Genomic DNA, 24939 nt, shown 5'->3' on the forward strand with positions numbered 1-24939 from the left:
TTCTTGTACAATAAATAATTGAAAGTGTTCCCAGACTTTATGTACACCCCGTATAATCTTTCCTCACTAGATGACGTTCATAAGACGTCAACAAATCTGTAAACACTGTTACAGGTAAGTAAATAGCATTTTGTTATGCACAGGGTAGCAAAATGTGAACTTCAGTAAGTGCTTAGTTTAAACATTGATAATGAGATGAAGAAAAGAGCTTTCAGCAGAAAACATTATGCAATTATGTCTATGTGCAGCCGGTCTTACTATGCGACAATACTGGCCACCATATGGACCGACCTCGAAAGGTTAGGCCAAAAGTCACATCAAAAAGTGATGACAAATATGCAGTAGTCACAAGTAAACGTGATCGCTCAAATCAGTGCCAGTTTAAGAGCAGAAGTCAACCGTAATACGGAAAAGTCGGTGGGTGTAAGTACTGTGAAAAGACACCCGAACGGGTGTGTGAAGGCTAAGAAACTATTAGTGACGGCTATTAATAGGCAGAAGAGGCTACACTGTGCAATCAACATGAAAATTGGGCAGTAAAGCAGTGGAGAAAGGTACTTTTCACCGAAGAATCCAAATTTGAGGTCTTTGGCACAAACTGATACAAGTTTGCTCACAGGTTGCCAGATGAACAAATGTTACACCAGTGTATATCTCCAACATTAAAGCAGCACACTCTGGAGATGTTTTGGAGCCGGTAAGTCTGGTGATCTTGTACAAATAAATACAAATACACGGAACAATGGAGAAAGGGTATCACAATCGCTTTCAGTATCATGCAAAACCACGTGGAAGATGTTTGATTCTCAAGGGATTCGTCCTACAGCAACTGACATCTTGTTATTGGTATTGATGACTGTGACACTGATTAATTTGGAAGAAAGAAGAAGAAATCCCACTGAGGATATGTATACTGAGGGACTGGAAGAATTAAAGTTAATCCGCTTGGACGTTTCATAACAGCAGAAAGTTCATCATTCTGATAGTTATTCTGATAAAATTGATGTTAATTAGACCTTCATCCTCCAAGCGTGTAGAGAAGTACTGCTCTGAAATGAGAAAGAGCTAAACAGTAATCTTTTATTCTAAGTGAAGATACTTTGTTTCATTGTATTATTGAAACACAGTTTTATATAATCACATGTAAATCAGTTTATTTTTAACTGAATTAGATTTCTTCATTTCTAATAAAGGAACTACAAGCTTAACATATCTATTTTCATTACCACTCGTGTAAACAAATCTTTTGTCCGCTATATCATATTATTCTGCTAATTTCGTTGTTTTTAAAACTATTATCTTTATAACGTGTAGCTTATGGATCATGTAATAGTAACAAAAATAAAAATGTGAATGCAGGAGAAACTCATTTAATGGAAATTAGAAAGTTATATTGCTCGCTGACGTTGTGTTTTACATACGACTGAATAATGACGATAAGTACTTACCTGCCAGGTTTTTTTGTCACTTTTTTCGTCTTTCTGAAAACAGAATTTGATGCTTTACAACTTTTCTCTTATAAAATTTTTGCGTCAAATTGACCAATTCTCAGCGTCGAAACGAGTGTTTTAAAAACGAATGAACATTACCACTTTCTGACGTAGCTTTTCTATAGCAGAATCTAGCGTTCTATATTTCTGGAAATCTTGGCTTTTTCGATTAAACACTTAATTTCAGAGCAATTTGAAAAAATACAGAAAAAGATCGAAACGTGTATCGTTTCTTTTGATTAAGGCTGATGCTCCATTCAAAAATTAGGGCAATCAGATTTTTGATTTCAGAGCCCTACTTTTATAGTTAAAACAGTTTCCTGAATTCCACTAATTCTTGGTAGGCAATCCCCATTTTGGAGGTAATTGTATTGACCTAATAAGGCAATAGAACTGCAGGAACACCCAAAAAGCACATACAAATGTACCTTTCAAATTATCAGCACGCTGTGGTCTTTTACTGTCTACTTTATTTTTCTCTTGCGGGAGCATTTGAGAAGTGACACAAGGAAACAATAAAAATCACAGTGTATCGTCTATTGAAATTAGCAGGCACAAAAAGGCGAGTGAGCATTTTTCCTCTTCAGTCTCTATCTTTCGTCTTGAGAGAAGATTTAATTTTAGTGACAGTAAATTTGACTTTAACAATAAATCTCTCACTTATGACTTATTAATTCAGTCAATGCACAGTGAGATCCCACAAAGAAAACGTAGATTAACACGTAAAAACTAAGATATTTACCAGATTTATTACTGATATTCTATAAAGTATTTCTATAACTGCCAAAAGTATAGCCATAAGATTGTTGCATTGTCTGTAGTTTTTAAATGCAGGGAATGTTTTCATTGCAGAAAGGAAGGATAACAATGTGTATATTTGGTGTAAAAACTCTGCTTCTTACAAAGATAACTTACTGATATCAGTATGCACATAATAATTTCTGTCTACAGAATGCACATCTCTGAAACTGTATTGCCTGATTAACTACAGCCGATGTTACAGTGTTCTTCTCTATTTAACAGTTAGAATTTAAAATCTTAATCCTATGTTGGATAGGCGCCAGAGAATTTGCAGAATGTATCTTACTTCAAGACACCTTATTTAAAATAATATTTACACAAGTGATGAGAAACAATGATGAATGATTGCAGTTTTTCTGCCAATAAATTCCATTAAGTCATGTTCTAATGTACAAAGAAGTTTCATTCTGGATACAAAGAAGCTTTTGTTACGAAAGTACACAATAAAGCAGAGTGCAGTCAGAAGCTGCGCATAATTCATGTAAGCTGTATATTTCAGTCTATATTTAATTTTTTGAATGACCCAACTGTACTGTAGCCGTTACTCAAATTCACACTTCTGATGTCACGTTTATTTTCATCTGACTTTAGGGACTCTTCCTCGTGGAACCAATCCTTGTAGCTTTCTAGTTTTTTTATTGTTTCACCTATAAAAATAAACATAACGATATCAGTTAATATTCAACTAAGCACTACTGCCATGGAACATCACTGACAAGGAAGGGAATTTGAAAAATTATCCACTGTAAGTTTTCTGTACTTACTGTGAAGGGAATCACAGGAGGTCATTTCTCCATTAAAGTCCTTTGGCATTAATCTTTGTGGTACATGCTTGTAAAATTCTTCGAAGTTGTTCGATGTGTGAAAATGTAGCTGAAAAGCAAAGTAAAACATTAAATTTTCTTTTCCGTGCTATTTTCCTTTGTTATTCAGATAAATGATATCCTATGATAACATCATTTTCATATTAGTTCATTTAGTATCACATCGTCTTATGTTGGATCTATCATGTGAGATAATCCTTGGGTCTGTGGAAGGAGTCAAAATGTAGATTATTGCAGACTCTGATAAACAGTACATGTAAACTACGTTTATGGCTGTCTATCCTCAGTGAAAGACAGATTATATTATTTGTAAAGGGCGTGTGACAATTAGAAAGATTTTAGATTGTCGCCTGACACAAATTTCAGAAAATCCACCACTTTATCCATCTGCTGTTCATCTGAAACTACATAGCTATACTGATTACAGTTATATTTCTCAATGAGTAGGCTAATTAATAATCTTGCATTATCAATATTTCTTTTAATATCCGAACATTTGTGGCACAGAATTTTTGTGTAAACTAAAACCTTACCGCTTGCATATGCTCCTGACTCATAAAAGGCTTAATTATACTCATAATACTGGTGATGACAGAATTCACATTTATTACGTGGATTCCTCTCCTACGCAGTGGAATTGCTTCCTGCAATAAACACAAACGACAGGATTAGGAGGCATACTCAGCAACCACACTAAATTAAATTTTAAATATTCTTAACGCGTTCTTGAACGACGATAACGACACAGGTTTCCTATAAGACATTTTAGAATGACCTGGCAGTGCTATTTTATTGTAATATGTGGAAATAGTACTAACATTTGCAGGATTTATTGTTACGATGTACTTTAGTATTATATTACATGAAACACAATCCATGGTTCTTGCAGAGCACAGCGGGAAAAGAAGTAAACAACGTACATTTCATTTCATATGATACTTTTGTATGGCCCTATATCTGTACTGCGAAACTCGCGGAGAACAGCTTCCACAAGGCTGCCAACAGAAATTTTCACTTCACGCTGTTCACGGATATGCATGCTGTAATGTGTTAATGTAACCTTGCGTTTCGGATCCGAAAGTAAGTTGAATACAAAATTTCAGAGGACATTTACAAAGGGAAAGCCATCCTCAAACGATAAGACAGTTGGCAGTTATCATCGTATTGGAGGAGGAATGTTACTCGTCTTCCTCTGATCTTCAAACTGAGTTACCCAGCTAGTGGGATCCGCATATTAACTTGAATGACGACAGAACCTAGCAATTTTCATATTTTCTGGTAAACCTTCCGGGATGTAAGGTCGTGGTCCATGAAACTCTTTCATGGACCACGACCTTACATCCCGGAAGGTTTACCAGAAGATATGTCATCCGGTCGTGAAAGCCTTCATACTAATTTTCATATTACCCAATCGTTGCCAGAAGTGATAAAAGCGTTTATTGACAGAAAAAAAAGTCATAGGATCAGCTGAGAAATGAACCATGAACCTTTGGATTTGTAGTTCAGCACTTGGTAATTTAGCCACCGATCCACACATCGAAGACCTGTATAGGGCTTATTTTTACATTGCATTTTATATTATGTTACTCGCATTCCATGGGTCCCATGGAGAGTGGTCTCTGAGATGTGCAGAGAAGTTAAAGGTGTCTATTTCATTTAACTTAAGTGCAATACGATTATACGACTTAACATTACGAAAGATTATTGTATTACAGTGCTAATTCTAATTACAATAGAAAATAATCTAAAAAATAAAATTTTCGAAGTTTTGTAAAGATTATGATCTTCCATGGAGTAGAAGGAGTTGCCTAAGAGCAAGTTCTCCGCCACATGACCTACGTGACATTTAACCCCTCTCTACCAAGGCGGGTCGTATGCGACCCAGTTCAAAGTTACATTTCGTGCCACACACACATCTTTGAGTACCCCAACTGGTGGACGATTGTATCAGCACTGTGAACAGAGACGTCCGTTTGATCAACGACGTGTTTGATGGGGATCCGTCTATTACATCGATTGAGAGTGTCCGCACGTTCCAACACTGCAGGAGTCACAGCTATGTGCGACTGGACGACACGCTGGAGACCGGACAGGTTTGCGCGACAGACGCCTCGCCCAACGACTTTCCATGCTTTTGTTCTCTGACAGGTCTCTGTAGACATTCTGCAGGTGCCTAAGAATATCTGCGACGCTCTGGTTTTCCGCCAAAAGAAACCCAACGAAAGCTCTCTGCTTAGAACGCACCTCCGTTACAGACGCCATTTTGAAGGCTATGTATAGCGCCATCAACTATCGGAACTTCATGGAACTACAGATGCTGAAGTGGGAATATTCCACGATGTCCCACATCAAATTTCGTATTTTTTCAACCGATATTGGCGGAGAAAAAAGTGTTGCATTACCCACTGAACGCCCCTCGTATATTTCCATCTTTGACTTTCCACGTAGAATGTCAAAAATCAAGATCTGGAGACGCTCTGCGCACTATCACTGTATTTTATCAAGGAAAGCTGTAAGTAGGCTGTTTAGGTTTTCTATGTAAGTAGGCTGTTTAGGTTTTTATGTTGGTAACGCCACGTAGCTCTCTGTATGAAAATCACTGGCTGTGCTGTATGCAGTCTGTGGCTGGTTTGCATTGTTGGAATATTTGCTATTGTAGTGTTGGGCAGTTGGATGTGAACACATAGCGTTGCGCAGTTGGAGGTGAGCCGCCAGCAGTGGTGGATGTGGGGAGAGAGATGGCAGAATTTTGAGAGCGGACGATCTGGACGTGTGTCCGCCAGAAAAAGGAAATTTGTAAGACTGGGTGTCATGAACTGATATATATATATATATATATTATTTGAACACTATTAAGGTAAATACATTGTTTGTTCTCTATCAAAATCTTTCATTTGCTATCTGTGCCTATCAGTAGTTAGTGCCTTCAGTAGTTAGAATTTTCTATTTAGCTGGCAGTATTGGCGCTCGCTGTATTGCACTAGTTCGAGTAACGAAGATTTTTGTGAGGTAAGTGATTCATGAAAGGTATAGGTTATCGTTAGTGCGCTAAAAAATATTGTGTGTCAGTTTGCTGTTGATCAGAATAAGTAAAGAGAGAAATGTCTGAGTACGTTCAGTTTTGCTCAGCTGTTTGAAAATCAAATAACGTAAGAGGTTTACCAGCACAGTCATTTATAATTTTCCAAAGGGGACGTTTCAAAGCGACGGCGCAGAATGGAATCATGCAAGTCAAACAGACCTCCATGCATACACATAAAAACACAAGTGCAGATGGTTATTGGTACATCTCGACTAAAGAACTTTCAGCATGGTGACTGAACCACTATTTTACCTGAACATACATGAAGTACTTCTTGACTGTTGCGATGTTGATCCGCGTCAGATGACCGAGGGAGACTCCCGTCATATCGTAAACAATTATAAAACCAGGGATCAGACCATCTTCCTTAAGCACTGCGTCGATGACCATAAACAGGTACTTGATGGCAGAAGCAAGATCGAACTGGCTAGGGTCTGTGTTGAGCAGCCGCCCGAAAATTATGCGGTAGCCTTCTGGAGTCTTCTGTGGGAACGGGCTGACTTGTCTGCAAAGACAGATTGTTTTCATGGCGCAATTAAACGTCACATCTACCAGTTGAAGTCAAGCCGCACAATACTCGCTGTAAAAGAGTAGTGAAAACTAAAATACAGAAATAACATTTTTTTTATTTTTGTAACAGTCAGTCAATTATTTATAGAAATTTTAGTAAGACTGCTTTACAGACGGGTGTATCACTAGTGACAAAATTGTTGTTGTTGTGGTCTTCAGTCCAGAGTCTGGTTTGATGCAGCTCTCCATGCTAGTCTATCCTGTGCAAGCTTCTTCATCTCCCAGTACCTACTGCAACCTACATCCTTCTGAATCTAGTGTATTCATCTCTTGGTCTCCCTCTACGATTTTTACCCTCCACGCTGCCCTCCAATACCAAATTGGTGATCCCTTGATGCCTCACAATATGCCCTACCAACCGATCCCTTCTTCTAGTCAAGTCGTGCCACAAATTTTTCTTCTCTCCAGTTCTATTCAGTACCTCCTCATTAGTTATGTGATCTACCTATCTAATCTTCAGCATTCTTCTGTAGAACCACATTTCGAAAGCTTCTAGTCTCTTCTTGTCTAAACTATTTATCGTCCACATTTCACTTCCATACATGCCTATACGCCATACAAATACTTCCAGAAACGACTTCCTGACACTTAAATTTATACTCGATGTTAACAAATTTCTCTTCTTCAGAAATGCTTTCCTTGCCATTGGCAGTCTACATTTTATATCCTCTCTACTTCGACCATCATCAGCTATTTTGCTTCCCAAATAGCAAAACTCATTTACTACTTTAAGTGTCTCATTTCCTAATCTAATTCCCGTAGCGTCACCCAATTTAATTCGACTACATTCCATTATTCTCGTTTTGCTTTTGTTGATGTTCATCTTATATCCTCCTTTCAAGACACTGTCCATTCCGTTCAGCTGCTCTTCCAGGTCCTTTGCTGACAGAATTACGACTACTATTTGAGTCTTTTAGCACCTTTTACTCAGGATATTTGTGCCCTTTTTAGCTTAGTACGATGGTGCCATGGCCTAAGAATGTACAAAGCGAAAAATATAACGTTTATTGAACAAACCTTTATAAGTATCGAACTTCTGTTATATTTCCTCAGTTTTATGGTTAACTGATGAAAGTCTACATCTACATTCTGTGCAACAAACCCTGTTAAGCCAAGACAGAAGTTTGTTTCCATGCTTAGCTAAAATTTTCTTGTGTATAAATAATCTAGTCGTTCTGGTTGTCCTCGTGATTAAGAACAAGAAAATTTGCCTAGTGTATGGCAGAGGGTAGTTTTTATTGAACCATACCATGCACAGTCTTATCAAAAGTATCCGGACACCGACACAGAATGTAGAATTGACCGCTAGATGTCACGAGAGGCGAATACACCAGTATAAAAGGATGCGGGTAGTATTGTGTTCCCAGCAGAGAAGAAACAACAGGAAAAAGTATTGGTCAAGAGAGCTCAATGGATTCGAACGTGGACTAGTCTTTGGATGCTCCTGAGTACCAAATCCATCACGGGCATTTCAAATCATCTAAAGCTGACCAAGAACACTGTTGATGATGGGATGACCTGATCTACTGACGGACAGGGACTTTCGAGCACTCTGGAGGGCGGCTGTAAAAACAAAAAAATCACATAAAATCGACGGAAGGTACCACTCGTGAGTTCGAAAGAGCTAACAGCAGCCCGGCTGACATAAATGATAAGCGACGCTTGAGGTAACGTAAAGGGCGACGCCACTCGACACTGGACGAGTGGAAACGAGTGATTTGTCGTGATGAATGACGCTGTACCCTGTGGCAGTCCGATGGAAGGATTTGGTGGACGCCTGGAGAACATTACCTGCCAACATGTGTAGTGCCAACAGCTACGCACGGAGGAGCGGTATGGTGCAGTCCCATTTTTGATGCGGAAAGATACGGACACTTCTCACAGCTTTGTGTACTGCGTGCATTAGAGGATCAGTTCAGGGGCAATGTACCCTGTCACAAAGCTGTATCTGTGAGGATTCGTTAGTGGACAATAACAATTATGGAACTGACTGACCTGCCCAGAATTCCAGCCTGAACCCAATGAACACTTTTGGGGTGAGTCAGAACGTCGACTTCGCTCCAGACCCCAACTTCTAACATCATTATCTTCTCTGGGTTTCAGTTCTCGTGGAAGAATGGGCTCCAGTTTCTCTACAGGCATCCAGAGACTTCGGAAAGTACCACCAGAACAGATCAAGACGTCATAAACGAAAAGGGTGAACACACCCCTTATTAATGGCCACTGATTGGTTACCAGATGCTTTTAATGAGATGGCGTATGCTCATATTGATATGCTCCATTAAAAGGTAAAGCTACTAACGCCACAGCTACGATAGCTTCTATTTTTCACTAACTCCTTGTTATTATTTTTTGTGGTAGGAACATTATAGGATTCTCTGGTTGCTACTACAATTGTTATACTTCTGAATAAGATGATACTACGTTTGCGTTTCAAACAAAGGTTGTCCCTTAGTGTTACTGAAAGACGGTAGATTTTCGAGAATGTACGACATGACATACATTCTGTATTACAATATAATGAGATAATAAAATTCTTGTAACAGCTTCAGCTCAGAACATTTAGCCTCACCGAGGCATTAATTCATGAAGCTGTTCTGCTACCATTTATGTAGTGGAAACAAGAGAGTAAAAATGAAATGAAAACCAGGGTTGTCCCGTGGAATACTTTCCAGACATAATGGAATTAATAACATTAGCTGCTCGTGGACATTGATTTCAACCGTCAAGAAAGTTGAAAATTTATGCCAGACTGCGATTCGAACCTAGATATCCTGCTCACTAGGCAGATGCGCTGACCACTGCACCGTCTGGGCACAGTGGGCATTGCACGGACTATCCTGGCACGCCACCTGTCAGACCCAATTCTCAACTTATCCACACACTATTCATGTAGTGCCCCTTACCCATTATCTTCATTACTCGTGGCATTTCGCGTTTGAGTGTGGTGTTCCCTCACCTTAACTATACAGGGTGATTCAAAAAGAATACCACAACTTTAGGAATTTAAAACTCTGCAACGACAAAAGGCAGAGCTAAGCACTATCTGTCGGCGAATTAAGGGAGCTATAAAGTTTTATTTAGTTGTACATTTGTTTGCCATTTCAGCCAATAAAATTTCTGGTCCCTTTTTCTTCGAAGGTGCTACTGTAACTGGACTACAGTATCTGGAGATGTTAGAGAATTGGCTGTTCCCTCAGCTCGAACAAGAAGCACAACAATTCATATTTCAGCAGGATGGAGCGCCACCACATTGGCACTTATCTGTCCGTAACTACCTGAACGTCAACTACCCGAGGCGATGGATCGGCCGCCAGGCAGCCCGTGACAGAGCACTTCATCACTGGCCTCCAAGAAGACCTGATCTTACCCCCTGCGATTTTTTCTTATGGGGGTATGTTAAGGATATGGTGTTTCGGCCACCTCTCCCAGCCACCATTGATGATTTGAAACGAGAAATAACAGCAGCTATCCAAACTGTTACGCCTGATATGCTACAGAGAGTGTGGAACGAGTTGGAGTATCGGGTTGATATTGCTCGTGTGTCTGGAGGGGGCCATATTGAACATCACTGAACTTGTTTTTGAGTGAAAAAAAACCTTTTTAAATACTCTTTGTAATCATGTATAACAGAAGGTTATATTATGTTTCTTTCATGAAATACACATTTTTAAAGTTGTGGTATTCTTTTTGAATCACCCTGTATATATGAAGTATTTGCTCTTTCGGATATGTCTGAACATATTTTGATCATGCAGCCATTATAAATCAAGACTTTCGCCTAGAGGCACGTTTGTAATACAGGTAGATAATTTCGTACTCTCTTTTTTGATGACAGCATTCAGTTCTAATAAGCTGCAGTGTTTTCCTGAGACTACAAAAGCTACTCCAGCAAAATTAGGTTTTTACAAATGTGTTAAAGTGTTCCAAAGTACAACACGGTAATGGATCCAGGAATAAATAATCTATTGAAATTTAAACGTGCAGCAATCGAGAAAATTTTGCCAATACTGTATTTAACAGCCTTATTGTTATATTATTACTCTATCCCATCCCTATAATCAAAAAGTGAAGCAAAATTACGCAGAAGCATTATCAAAAACCAGCTGTTAGTTAATTTTGAAATAGAAGCTATTGAAATGTAACACAGATTTCCATATTCAAGCTAGGTAAAATTGTTAAGGCATTAAGGAAATTCAGTTCCTTTGCAAATGTCACATGTTCCATGTTAGAAGATCTTGTACCACTTTAAAGTACAAGATGGTGCACAATCGGTGAAATAAGGCTTAACCCTCCACAGGTTGCGTAATTAGTTTTAAAATGTATACAGGGTGTACCAGAAATGTTGCGATAAACTTCGAGGGGTTGTAGCGGGTGGCTTGAGGAACAAATCGAGGATAGGAACGTCATCCAACGACGTTACAGAGCCTGTGAGTTATAGGTGCCGGCGCCAGTTGAGCAGCAAACGTGACTTGGTACGCTGATGGACAGTAGGCGGAACATTTTTAGCTATGTTGTTTGTTATTCACTGATCGCGACCAACTGCTACGATCCCAATGGCCGGCCGGGCTGGCCGAGTGGTTCTAGGCGCTACAGTCTGGAACCGCGAGACCGCTACGGTCGCAGGTTCGAATCCTGCCTCGGGCATGGATGTGTGTGACGTCCTTAGGTTAGTTAGGTTTAAGTAGTTCTAAGTTCTAGGGGACTGATGACCTCAGCAGTTAAGTCCCGTAGCGCTCAGAGCCATTTGATCCCAATGGCGAAGAAGAGGCTAGTTGCTATGTAGACAGGCCCTGTTTCCTATGAATGCAATACACTGTTACCTTGGTGAATGGTCGTTTCGGACATGGATTTCCATCTGCAGTTTATTTTTATCCTTTGTAAGCTACGATGTAGTCCCACACAAGCGCCATCGCGCAACAAAGTGGCGCGTTGTTAGAAGACAGTACAGTACATGTTATAGTTTCCCTGCAGACATAGTTATGCTGCGATAAGGATGACAAATACGTCACAGTAAGAGTGTGAAATGGCGAGGGAACTAGAAACGTACTCCAGAATTGAAATGCACCAGAGAATACGATTCTTGTGGAGAAAACGTTTAAATAACACACAGATTCATCGTGAATTACTGTCGCTGTATGTACCAAATGCAGTCTCGCGTCTAGCTGTAGTGAAATGGTCCAAACAATTTGACCATGGCAGCTCACCCGTGGGCGATGCTAACCGTGAAGGAAGATCGTCGACAGCACCCTCAGACAACAATGTCCACGCAGGCGAGGAACCGGTTCTGCGGCAATCGCAGATTTTCCGACTCTGAGGACGTTCACACACTGGTTCTCGTATGGCTCCGCGAACAAGGAGCTGATTTCTGGAGTCGAGGAATCGAAAGATTGATAGAACCAGTCGACCGTTTTTTACAGAGAATTGACTGATGGAAAATAGTGTCATGAATCTATGTCACTCTAAAGAGCAGTGCAACATTCACTAATAGTTACTTGGTCTGCCATGATAATGTGTAACTTACTTTTAGAAGTCCCATAGTATCTTAAAGTGTGTCTCTCTTACATAATACTGTAGACTTGTTTGTAAATAACTTTTCTGCTACCAGTCACTATTTGTTTATTTTTATTTTGCACAAAATAAAAAAACGTGACTTGTAGCAGAAACGTTAATTATAAGAAGATCCTTAGAAGCACCCTTTTGATGTTTGGTGAAAACGATCGGTAATGAAAATGAAAGCACTTTTTAAACATCGGCTGAGGTGATGATCTACCTGTACCTTACTTGCAACGTCCTAATACGATTAATCCTCTATGCTTCGCAGAGATTTGAAACCAAAAAATTTGCTTCCCAAAAAAAAAAAAAGTTCAAATTTGTGTGAAATCTTATGGGACTTAACTGCGAAGGTCATCAGTCCCTAAGCTTACACACTACTTAACCTAAATTATCCTAAGGAGAAACACACACGCACATACACACCCATGCCCGAGGGAGGACTCGAACCTCCGACGGGACCAGCCGCACAGTCCATGACTGCAGCGCCCGAGACCGCTCGGCTAATCCCGCGCGGGTTTGCTTCCCATCGTCGAAGTTTTACCAAGTGAAGTCTCCAGTCTGGCAGTATTTCTAACCTGGTTTGATTATTTTTAGTGTTATCATTTGGCGAACTCGGATGGCTAAGTAAATATAACGTTGGCCGCGAAAGACGAAGATCCACTTTCAATACTAGATACTGATCACTTCATTCTTTCAGATTATTCACTGTTGATTCAAAGTTTTCTAGTGGAAACTAAATCATTTGATTATATTATTTCCTCAGTCATCCAGTCTTCCTAAATTAAAGCATTTAATGTTGTGTTCGGTACTTACATGATCTTGGCAGTTCGCCTCAGTTCTTCGTTCTCAGGATTTCTTTCGCTAAAGAATTCCGGCGCTGTTGTTTTGAGCGAGAAGTACGTGTCAATGGTGCTCTTCGTTCTCTCGAGGCTGTAATGGCAGCTGTGCAGGAAGAGCATAATTTTCTCGTCTGCCGGATCAGAAAAAATAAAATATACAAATTTTGCATAGAGAATCACTGTATGATAACATCATTAAACGCTAGAATTTTGGATCTTTCATAACCGATGACATTACGTGTGAAGATACCGTAAAGAACTTTCACTACACTCTAACATAAAAAATAAATAAAGATAAAAATAAAAAAAATTAACGACGCACCACGAGGGAACTCACAGACTGTATACCAATTAGGTTCCCTTCGGAGTATGCTGATGCATTAGCTCCATACTTAACGATCATATACAACCGTTCGCTCGACGAAAGATCCGTACCCAAAGACTGGAAAGTTGCACAGATCACACCAATATTCAGGAAAGGTAGCAGGAGAAATCCACTAAATTACAGGCCCGTACCGTTAACGTCGATATGCAGCAAGATTTTAGAACATATATTGTGTTCGAACATTATGAATTACCTCGAAGAAAACGGTCTATTGACACACAGTCAGCATGAGTTTAGAAAACATCGTTCCTGTGAAACACAACTAGCTCTTTATTTACATGAAGTGTTGAGTGCTATCGACAAGGGATGTCAGGTCGATTCCGTATTTCTGGATTTCCGGAAGGCTTTTGACACTGTACCACACAAGCGGCTCGTAATGAAATTGCGTGCTTATGGAATATCGTCTCAGTTATGTGACTGTATGTGTGATTTCCTGTCAGAGAGGTCACAGTTCGTAGTAACTGACGGAAATCATCGTGTGAAACAGAAGTGATTTCTGGCGTTCCCCAAGATAGTGTTATAGACCCTTTGCTGTTCCTTATCTACATAAACGATTTGGGAGACTATCTCAGCAGCCGTCTTCGGTTGTTTGGAGATGACGCTGTCGTTTATCGACTAATAAAGTCATAAGAAGATCAAAACAAACTGCAAAGCGATTAAAAAAAGATATCTGAATGGTGCGAAAAGCGGCAGTTGACCCTAAATAACGAAAAGTGTGAGCTCATCCACATGATGCTAAAAGGAACTAGTTAAACTTCGGTTACACGATAAATCAGTCTAATCTACAAGCCGTAAATTCAACTAAATACCTAGGTATTACAATTACGAACAACTTAAATTGGAAAGAGAACATAGAAAATGTTGTGGGGAAGGCTAACCAAAGACTGCGTTTTATTGGCAGGACACTTAGAAAATATAACAGACCTACTAAGGAGACTGCCTACACTACGCTTGTCCGTCCTCTTTTAGAATACTGCTGCGTGGTGTGGGATGCTTTCCAGATAGGACTGACGGAGTACATCGAAAAAGTTCAAAGAAAGGCAGCACGTTTTGTATTATCGCGAATAATGGGAGAGAGTGTCACAGAAATGATACAGGATTTGGGCTGGACATCATTAAAAGAAAGGCGTTTTTCGTTGCGACAGAATCTTCTCAGGAAATTACAATCACCAACTTTCTCCTTCGAATGCGAAAATATTTTGTTGACACTGACCTACATAGGGAGGAACGATCGCCACGATAAAATGAGGGAAATCGGAGCTCGTACGGAAAGATACAGGCGTTCATTCTTTCCGCGCGCTATACGAGATTGGAATAATAGAGAATTGTGAAGGTGGTTCGATGAACCCTTTGCCAGGCACTTAAATGTGATTTGCAGAGCATCCATGTAGATGTAGAATGGGATCGAAATCGATAGATATGATGTACATGCACAGACATTTCAGAAAAATTGGATCACACTCGAAGGAAAAAGAGCTTCACAAATTGAGAAAGTCAAGAACGTGTTAGTCCACCTCTGGCCCTCATGCATGCAACTAATCGGCTTTTCACTAATGGATAGAATTGTGTAGAGTTGTTGGATACTCTCATGCCAAATTCTGTCCAACTGACGCCTTAGATCGTCAAAATCCCGAGCAGATTGGAGGGTCCTGCCCAGAATGCTTCAAATGCCCTCAGTTTGGGAGAGATCCGGCGAACGTGCTGACTGAGGTAGGGTTCAGCAAGCACTAAGACAGTAGAAATTCTCGCCGAGTGCATGCGGGCATTATCTTGCTAAAATGTAATCCCCGGATGGTTTGCCACTAAGAGCAACGGTATGGGGCGTAGAATATCGTGGACGTATCGCTGTATTATAAGAGTGACGTGGATGTCAACTGAATGGTTCCTGACATGGAAAGAAATGGCACTTACGACCATCACACCCTGTTATTGGGCCGTGTAGCAAACACGTCATCGGCCTGGAATCTCATCGAGTGGAGCAGAATTGTCACCTGTGATGAGCGCCGCTTCGAAAGGAATCCAGATGACCAGAGAAGACATGTCTGGAGACGCTCCAGACAGCAGTGCATGCCAACTGACTATCAACATTCGGCCTGACTTCAAGGAGTGATAGTGTGGAGTGATTTTTCACTTTATAGCAGGAACCCTTTGGTTATCATCCGCGGCACCCTTAGAGCACAGCGAAATAATATTTCAGCTAGATAATGCCTGATCATATTTGGCGAGAGTTTCTGTAGCTTGCCAAACCATACCTTGGCCAGCAAGGTCGCTGCATCTCTCCCAAACTAAGTTCAGAGTATTATGGGCATGGCCCTCCAATCAGCTCGAAATTCTGACGATCTAACGCTCCAGGTGGACGGAATTTGGAACAATATCCGTCAGGAGAACATCCACCACCTCCATCAATCAATGTCAAGGCGAATAACTGCTTATGTAAGCCACAGAAATGGACCCACGCGTTGTTGACTTTCTCAATTGGTGAAGCTGTTTCTCTTGAATAAATCATCCAATTTTTTCTTGTTTGTCTGCTCATGTACTTCACATCTGCCGCTTTCCGTCATATTCGATAATTCTTTTGTTACGCGTCGTTATTCTTCCTTAGAGTGTATAATGAAGGAAGACAACCACCGTTCAGGTTGAAACTTCCTGGCAGATTAAAACTGTGTGCCGGACCGAGACTAGAACTCGGGACCTTTACCTATCGCGGGCAAGTGCTCTACCAACTGAGCTACCCAAGCACGACTCACGCCCCGTCCTCACAGCTTCACTTCTGCCAGTACCTCGTCTCCTACCTTCCAAACTTTACAGAAGCTCTCCTGCGAACCTTGCAGAACTAGCATTCCTGAAAGAAAGGATATTGCGGAGACATGGCTTAGCCACAGCCTGGGGGATGTTTCTAGAATGAAATTTTCACTCTACAGCGGAGTGTGCGCTGTTATGAAACTTCCTGGCAGATTAAAACTGTGTGTCGGGCCGACACTAGAACTCGGGACCTTTGCCTTTCGCGGGCAAGTGCTCTACCAACTGAGCTACCCAAGCACGACTCACGCCCCGTCCTCACAGCTTCACTTCTGCCAGTACCTCGTCTCCTACCTTCCAAACTTTACAGAAGCTCTCCTGCGAACCTTGCAGAACTAGCACTCCTGAAAGAAAGGATATTGCGGAGACGTGGCTTAGCCACAGCCTGGAGGATGTTTCTAGAATGAAATTTTCACTCTACAGCGGAGTGTGCGCTGTTATGAAACTTCCTGGCAGATTAAAACTGTGTGTCGGACCGAGACGCGAACTAGGGACCTTTGCCTTTCGCGGGCAAGTGCTCTACCATCTGAGCTACCCAAGCACGACTCACGCCCCGTCCTCACAGCTTCACTTCTGCCAGTACCTCGTCTCCTACCTTCCAAACTTTACAGAAGCTCTCCTGCGAACCTTGCAGAACTAGCACTCCTAAAAGAAAGGATATTGCGGAGACGTGGCTTAGCCACAGCCTGGGGGATGTTTCTAGAATGAAATTTTCACTCTACAGCGGAGTGTGCGCTGATATGAAACTTCCTGTCATATTAAAACTGTGTGTCGGACCGAGACTCGAACTCGGGACCTTTGCCTTTCGCGGTCAAGTGCTCTACCAACTGAGCTACCCAAGCACGACTCACGCCCCGTCCTCACAGCTTCACTTCTGCCAGTACCTCGTCTCCTACCTTCCAAACTTTACAGAAGATCTCCTGCGAACCTTGCACAACTAGCACTCCTGGGAGAAAGGATATTGCGGCGACATGGCTTAGCCACAGCCTGGGGGATGTTTCAGATTACCTTTTCAGGTTTATCTTCATAACCCCTTTAGGCCTTTGTTTCAGGTCATCCTCAGATCCAATAATTAACTACTGCGAAGGTCAGCTCTTCAGCAGAGTGAACAACCAGTTAAAACTATGCCAAACGCCTGAATCTTCTCCCTGTAGAAGAGCTGAATTTGGCAGCAATTAGATGTTCAAAAATTTTCAAATGTGTGTGAAAACTTGTGGGACTTAGCTGCTGAGGTCATCAGTCCCTAAGCTTTACACACTACTTAATCTAAATTATCCTACTGGACAAACATACACACCCATGCCCGAGGGAGGACTCGAACCTTCGCCGGGATCAGCCCACAGTCCATGACTGCAGCGCCTCGGACCGCTCGGCTAATCCCGCGCGGCAGTAATTAGATGTCGGATATGAAAAATAGGTCGATACTGGTAACCCGAGTAAACATAAAAAGTGAGCAGGGCCGGTCAGTCTTCATTCATTTTGGATACTGATCCCTCCCTCTGTCTCTGTCTCTCTCTCTGTCTGTCTCTCTCTCTCTCTTTTACACACACACACACACACACACACACACACACACACACACACACACACACAAGAAGATCCCCTACAGTGTGTGCAAGATGTAGCGACTTTGTTAACGGTATACTTGTGGCATGAAGTGTACTTCACTTGCTCGCCACCACGAATAAAAATTTGTACTATTTGTGCTATGTAGTGCCATTACGTCAAGCTTAACTATTTGGACACGAGGTAACATTCTGGCCCCTCTCCGTACGTGTCTGGGATCAGCAGGCGTGTCTACACTGCGTTTTGCACAGCTGCAACTGCCAACGGCCTTGCCGCAGTGATAACACCGGTTCCCGACAGATCACCGAAGTTAAGCGCTGTCGGGTTGGGCCAGCACTTGGATGGCAAGCGGGGTGCACTCAGCCCTTGTGAGGCTAACTGAGAAACCACTTGATTGAGAAGTAGCGGCTCCGGTCTCGTAAACTGACATTCGACCGGGATAGCGATGTGTCGACCACACATTTAGTGTTTTAACTTCGCTTAGTGTTACAGTGGTCGTGTTAATTTTTTGGTTTTAGCTAATAATTTTGTGAAGTGTTGCTGGTATTGGTATCGACTGTGTTGTAGTAGTATTAATACAAGTAGCTGCTTTCTTAGTAGGCAGAGAATGTCGAGACCATTATTGTTAGTTCTTAAATAGTTCTACTGGTGTAACTGAACTTTGGTAACGTAGATGTATATTTTTTTCAGTAACTGTAAAATTTTGCCATGAGTGAAAAGTGTGGGTTCTGTCGTAGGTTTGTGAGTAGTGGATTACGGTGTGGGATTTGTTCAAAGTATTTTCATTGGGGGGAATGCAGTGGGGAAGCCAGTGGTCATTTTAGGGAGATCCTCTCCTGGGAATGTAGAATCTGTAGTAGAAACAAGTTAATAGAGGAGCAGGAGCGTAAGATCTGTGCCCTTCAGGTGCAGTTACAAAGCGCAAAGGAGGAAGTAGATAGGTTGAGGAGGGTGAAGGGTGGTGGGGAATGGGAACTGGCAGTTGGCAAGAAGATAGCTAGGAAGAGGAGGTATTCAGTTTTACTTTGCATACATGCAATAGATACGACCAACTGTCAGAGTTGAGTGGAGAGGAGCCTCGTGTAGCCGTAGATGTAGGTAACTTGCAGCAGTCCTCAGCAATTAGGAGGCCTAGGTTAGTTGCAAAGTCTAGCAGAAGCAAGGTTCTGCTGCTAGGTAGTTCCCACGGTAGAGGTGTGGGTCATCAGTTGCAGGAAGTGTTGGGGAGTGAGTACCAGGTCACCAGCATTGTCAAGCCTAGTGCAGGGTTGGCTCAGGTGACTGAAAGCAAATGGGAGTTATGTAAGAATTTTACGAAAGAGGATCAGGTAGTGATAGTGGGTGGAGCAGGGAACAGTCTCGATAGGGACGGGGAATATGTCAGTGGTGACTTGGTTAAGATAGCTACTCAAACTGGTGGCACTAATGTGCATTTCGTGCAACTGTTTCAGCGTCATGATCGGCCTCACCTTAATGCGGCTGTTAGGCGCGTTAATCTGGGGCTGGGGAGGGCACTGATGGCGGAGGGCATGGATCACATTTCAGTGGTGCCAGTTGGGTCTATCAGTAGATGGGGTTTCACTAGGCATGGCCTGCAGCTCAATAGGTATGGGAAGGGGAGGCTGGCTAAGCTTGTAGGTGACAGTGTAGTGGGTGGTGGTGGTGGTAGTGGTATCACTCATGGAAAAATTCTTGTAGTAGTTGGTGTTAGAGCTGCACCTTTTTTAGATTGAAGTCAGCTGATAGGTATACCTGCTTAAAGGAAGTGCCTCTAACTAAGGACTCACCACCAGAGGATGTAATGTTTCCAAGTACAGAAGGAATTAGCATATTTCATCAAAATATAAGAGGTATTAGAGATAAAGTTAGTGAACTGCTAATAGATGTTAACTCTGAAATTATTGGTATATCAGAGCACCACTTAAATAATTTGATATTTCAGAGGCTTCCTTTATCAGGCTACAGATTAGCTGGCTGTCTCTCAAGGAGTTCCTTGCGGGTGGGGGAATGGCTCTGTACGTAAAAAACAGTATTTCATTTGAGTACATAGACGTATCAAGACACTGCACTGAACAGATATTTGAAAGTTGTGCAGCAATAGTTGGATTTAGTGAAACTAAACGTCTAATTGCTGTTGTTTATAGGTCCCCTAACTCCGACTTCAGAGCATTTTTGCTCAAGCTAGAGAGGGTTATATGTGGTGACTTCAATATTAATTTTGTACATGATTGTGCAAGAAAAAGGATGTTGGTAGATCTCCTAAATTCATATGATTTGATCCAAACTGTGTTTTTTCCAGCTAGGGTGCAGGGGAATAGTAGCACAGTCACAGACAATATTTTTATTCATTCTTCATTACTAGATGGGCATTCTGTTAGTAAAAGGGTGAATGGCCTTTCAGACCATGATGCACAAATTTTAACACTAAAAGGTTTTTGTACTCAAACCAATGTCGTATTTAATTACAAACTACGTAGGAAAGTTAATCCAACAGCAATAGAGAGTTTTTCAAAACTTGTCAAGGAACAAGAGTGGCAAGATGTTCACAGTGCCGATAATATAGATGATAAATACAATGCTTTCCATAACACATTTCTCATGCTTTTTGAGAGTTGCTTTCCATTAGAACATTCTAAACGGGGTACTAGCAGTAATGGACAGCCCGGTTGGCTGACTAGTGGGATAAGGATATCACGTAGAACAAAGCGGGAATTATATCAAAATGTTAGAAGTAGTCACAATCAAGCTACAGTAACCCATTACAAACAGTATTGTAAGGTACTTAAAAATGTTATTAGCAAGGCAAAAAGTATGTGGTATGCAAATAGAATAGCTAATTCACAGGATAAAATTAAAGCCATATGGTCAGTTGTGAAGGAAGTGTCTGGTCAGCAGCACAAGGTTGATGATATAAAGTCAGTTCGCAGTAATAATATTTCTGTTACTGATAAATCAGATATATGTGCAGTATTTAACAACCATTTTATGAGCATTGCTGGTGAATTAAATAAAAATTTAGTTTCTACAGGAAATCATATAAATTTCTTAGCAAATGCCTTTCCGAGATTGACGTCTGAAATACTCCTCTGTGATACAGACAAGAGGGAGATTGAGTCAATAATTAAATCACTGAAGACTAAGGACTCTCATGGTTATGATGGAGTGTCTAGTAGAATATTAAAGTACTGTGCTGCAAATGTTAGCCCTGTATTTAGCCATATTTGTAATTTTTCCTTTAGGAATGGTCAGTTTCCTCAGCGATTACGGTACTCAGTAGTAAAGCCGCTTTATAAAAAGGGAGAAAGGGATAATGTAGATAATTTTAGACCTACTTCTATGCCATCAGTGTTTGCAAAAGTTATCGAAAAGGCTGTGTATGTAAGGTTAATTGATCATTTTATATCACACGATTTGCTATCAAATGTGCAGTTCGGCTTTAGAAGTCGTTTGACAACTGAAAATGCTATATTCTCTTTTCTCTGTGAGGTACTGGATGGGCTAAACAAAAAGTTTCGAACGCTTGGCGTATTTCTTGATTTAACAAAGGCATTTGACTGTGTTGATCTCACAATATTGCTCCAGAAGTTAGTCCATTATGGAATAAGGGGAGTAGCTCACAATTGGTTCACCTCTTACTTTAGAAACAGGCAGCAAAAGGTCATTATTCACAATGTTGATAACGGCTGTGATGTGGGATCTGAGTGGGGTACTGTCAAGTGGGGGGTGCCCCAGGGATCAGTGTTGGGGCCGCTCCTGTTCCTTATTTATATAAAGGATATGCCCTCTAATATTATGGGTAACTCTAAAATATTTCTGTTTGCTGATGACACTAGCTTGGTAGTAAAGGATGTTGTGTGCAACACTGACTCGGTTTCAAGTAGTGCAGTACATGACCTCAGTTCATGGCTTGTAAAAACTAAACTAACGTTAAATCACAGTAAGACTGAGTTTTTACAGTTTCTAACACACAATTCAACAAAACCTGACGTTTTAATCTCACAGAACGGGCATATGATTAGTGAAACTGAACAGTTCAAATTCCTAGGTGTTCAGATAGATAGTAAGCTGTCGTGGAAAGCCCACGTTCAGGATCTTGTTCAAAGACTTAATACTGCCATTTTCACTATTCGAACGGTATCGAAAGTGAGTGATACTTCGACACGTAAATTAGTCTACTTTGCTTATTTTCATTCACTTATGTCGTATGGTATTATGTTTTGGGGTAACTCTTCCCATTCTAGAAGGATATTTTTGGCTCAGAAACGGGCGGTTCGGGGAATAAGTGGTGTGAGTTCACAAACCTCTTGTCGACCTCTGTTCACGAGTCTGGGTATTTTGACATTGGCCTCTCAATATGTATGTTCCTTATTGTCGTTTCTTGTTACCAATATTAGTTTATTTCCAACAATAAGCAGCTTCCACTCGGTTATACTCGGCAGAAATCAAACCTCCATTTGGATCGGACTTCCTTAACTCTTGTGCAAAGAGGTGTGTAGTATACTGCTGCATCTATTTTCAATAAGCTGCCACTCGAATTCAAAAACCTTAGCAGTAATCCACGCGCTTTCAAATCGAAACTGAAGAGTTACCTCATGGGTCACTCCTTCTATTCTGTCGAGGAGTTCCTTGAAAAATTAAGCTGATTCTCATTGTATTGCTGATAGCGTTTGCTTAAACTTATGGACTGATTTTCTTTCAGGTTCATGAACATATATTTTTATCTGTTATTACTTTTATGTTGTAAGTTCATGTACCGACACGTTCCATGACCTTGGAGATTTGCTCCTCAATTTGGTCCTACGGAACTTGACATGTAAATAAATAAATGCCCCTCTATATCCGCATCCAGTGACGCCTATAGGCTGAGGATGACACGGCGGCCGGTCAGTACCGTTGGGCCTTCGTGGCCTGTTCGGATGGCGGTTTTCGGTTGCTGCAACTGGTAGCCACCCACTTCCACGTAAGTTCAGTCGAAGACAAAAGGGGCGAAACGAATGCCATACAAAGTAATGGGATACTCTCTTGATAGGACATCTGTGGAATTATCAAGGGAAGCCATATTCACACGGACAAATCGTCTACCTGCATGATATCCATGACTAATCCTTCAGTGATAAGAGATCATTCAGTGGGACATTGAATGACACAGAGGACGAACCATCAAATTTCTGGCATGCAGCAGCAGAAATCCCATTTCTTCACAGAACAGAGGCTGCCTCACAATTCGTTTTACACTTGTACAGCCTTTACAGAGACTTAGGACACAAAGATCTAATTGGGAACAAGTGTCCGTAAACGGTCCATTTGCAAGTTACAATGAAAAAGAAGGCGGCTCATGTTATCAGTTAATTTTCAAATATTAATATTTCTTACGTAGTTTCCCAGTAGATACAACCACGCTTACAATGAAGTAAATGCTCACGCTACACATTCACTTGTATTAATAGCAATTTGATAGTAACGTAGTTTATCCTCCTCACCTAATGTGTCAAAGGTACACAATCTTGCTGCACGAAATTCTGGTGGAGTTATTCGGAGAAATTAGTGAAGAAATACGGATTCAACATAATGACGCGTTACACTTTGCACTGCGTTTCCCAGACCGTGTAGACACAATACTCGGGAAAAGGTGTACAAGTCAAGGTGGACCACGTACTTGACCACAAAGGTCCACAGGTTTGGCACTTAAAAAGGTATTTTTGCTGTGCTACTTGAGAAGTTGTTTAATACGATCCCCGTACAGTAAAAATCTATACAACCGATTGATGTAGATGTAGATATTAAGAATCATATATATTTTTCTAATTTTTCTGAAAAGCTAGTTTTTTTCCTGGACAATGTGTCGTTCAATTATATAATTTCAGTATTTTGTCGGCCTGTATGCGAGAGAAAGTTTAGAAAAGGTTTGAAATTTTGTTTAAATTTCGTTGGAAGTCACTAATTGCTCTCGTTATCAAATAATGGATTAATGTATTCTAGGTAATTTACGCGCCGCGAATTACGATTCGTGAAGACATACACAGTTTTCTGTTAACCATTTGAATCCCAGCAGTATGAATAAAATATAATTTTAATATTTTTTTCACACTTAACACTCATTATCTTGGTAAGCAACGAATACAAGAAGAAACGGCTTGAAGGACATCGTTGTACTTTGGCATATAAATGTAAAATTTTTCACGAAATTAATCTGCATCACTATAATAGGCAAAAAATATAAGACGAAAGTGGCAGGTAAACAATCAGTTGTTTTAACGTGGTAGAACCACTAATATTACAGTTTTCTACCAGTTTCATGCGATATATTTGCAGGCAAATTCGTATTTTTCCTAGACAAAATCCAACACCTTGAAACTTCCACGAACTCATAACGCCTAAAACAAACTATATTCCTAAATAACAAGAAAAAATGGGACTAAAATAAATTTCATATCACAACTACATACTGACCCCGTGTTTCTTCTCCACAACATTCATAAAAACAGCAGTACAAGCTCAAATTAACATTAAAATAATTTAGATATGCTTGCTTTCTCTGTCAATGATCTCCTCCATGTGCCAATTATACAGTGAGAGTCGCTCAAGACGTAACACCCCCTTTATTCCGGGGGCGATTGCACGTATCGGCATGCGGTTTTCGGCGAATCATAGCGGACTATGGGGCACGTATGTTTGGACATGCACAATAATCACAACATTTATATTGTCCGAGATAATGAGGCAAGTATATGTTTTTTAAATGGGACGCTATACTTTTTTTACCATTATTCGAACGCTCTGGAAAAGATGCGTATAGTGATGTAACGCGTGTTGCTATTGTGATTCGAATTTTGCTTAAAAGAGGGCGGATGAGGATTTGCCTACGTAGCATAGGCCGTGCATGCTGCATAGCGCACGGCAACTCGGCCTGCGGGTCGCGCGGGGAGTGTTTACAGTCTGCAGCAGCTTCCGACCGCCTCGACCTTCAATCGTACAATATTTCCCAGTGTCTTTTAAGCGAAGTTTGAATCACAATACCAACATGCCT

General features: G+C 40.9%; 1 protein-coding gene across 1 annotated transcript in view; it reads right to left on the minus strand.

The window, feature by feature from the left end:
* Window positions 1–1942: 1942 nt before the first annotated feature.
* LOC124545239 (alpha-tocopherol transfer protein-like) overlaps window positions 1943–24939 on the minus strand; it is a 52555-nt gene continuing 29558 nt past the window's right edge. Inside the window, exons 2-6 of the mRNA XM_047124111.1 lie at window positions 13137–13293; window positions 6450–6702; window positions 3649–3759; window positions 3056–3164; window positions 1943–2938 (exon numbers count right to left, since the gene is read on the minus strand). Coding sequence (XP_046980067.1) covers window positions 2787–2938; window positions 3056–3164; window positions 3649–3759; window positions 6450–6702; window positions 13137–13293 — 782 coding nt within the window. The 3' untranslated portion in view covers window positions 1943–2786. The remainder of the gene's footprint in view (window positions 2939–3055; window positions 3165–3648; window positions 3760–6449; window positions 6703–13136; window positions 13294–24939) is intronic.

Source organism: Schistocerca americana, chromosome 8 (assembly GCF_021461395.2).
Source record: "Schistocerca americana isolate TAMUIC-IGC-003095 chromosome 8, iqSchAmer2.1, whole genome shotgun sequence".
In the NCBI taxonomy this organism is placed as follows: domain Eukaryota; kingdom Metazoa; phylum Arthropoda; class Insecta; order Orthoptera; family Acrididae; genus Schistocerca; species Schistocerca americana.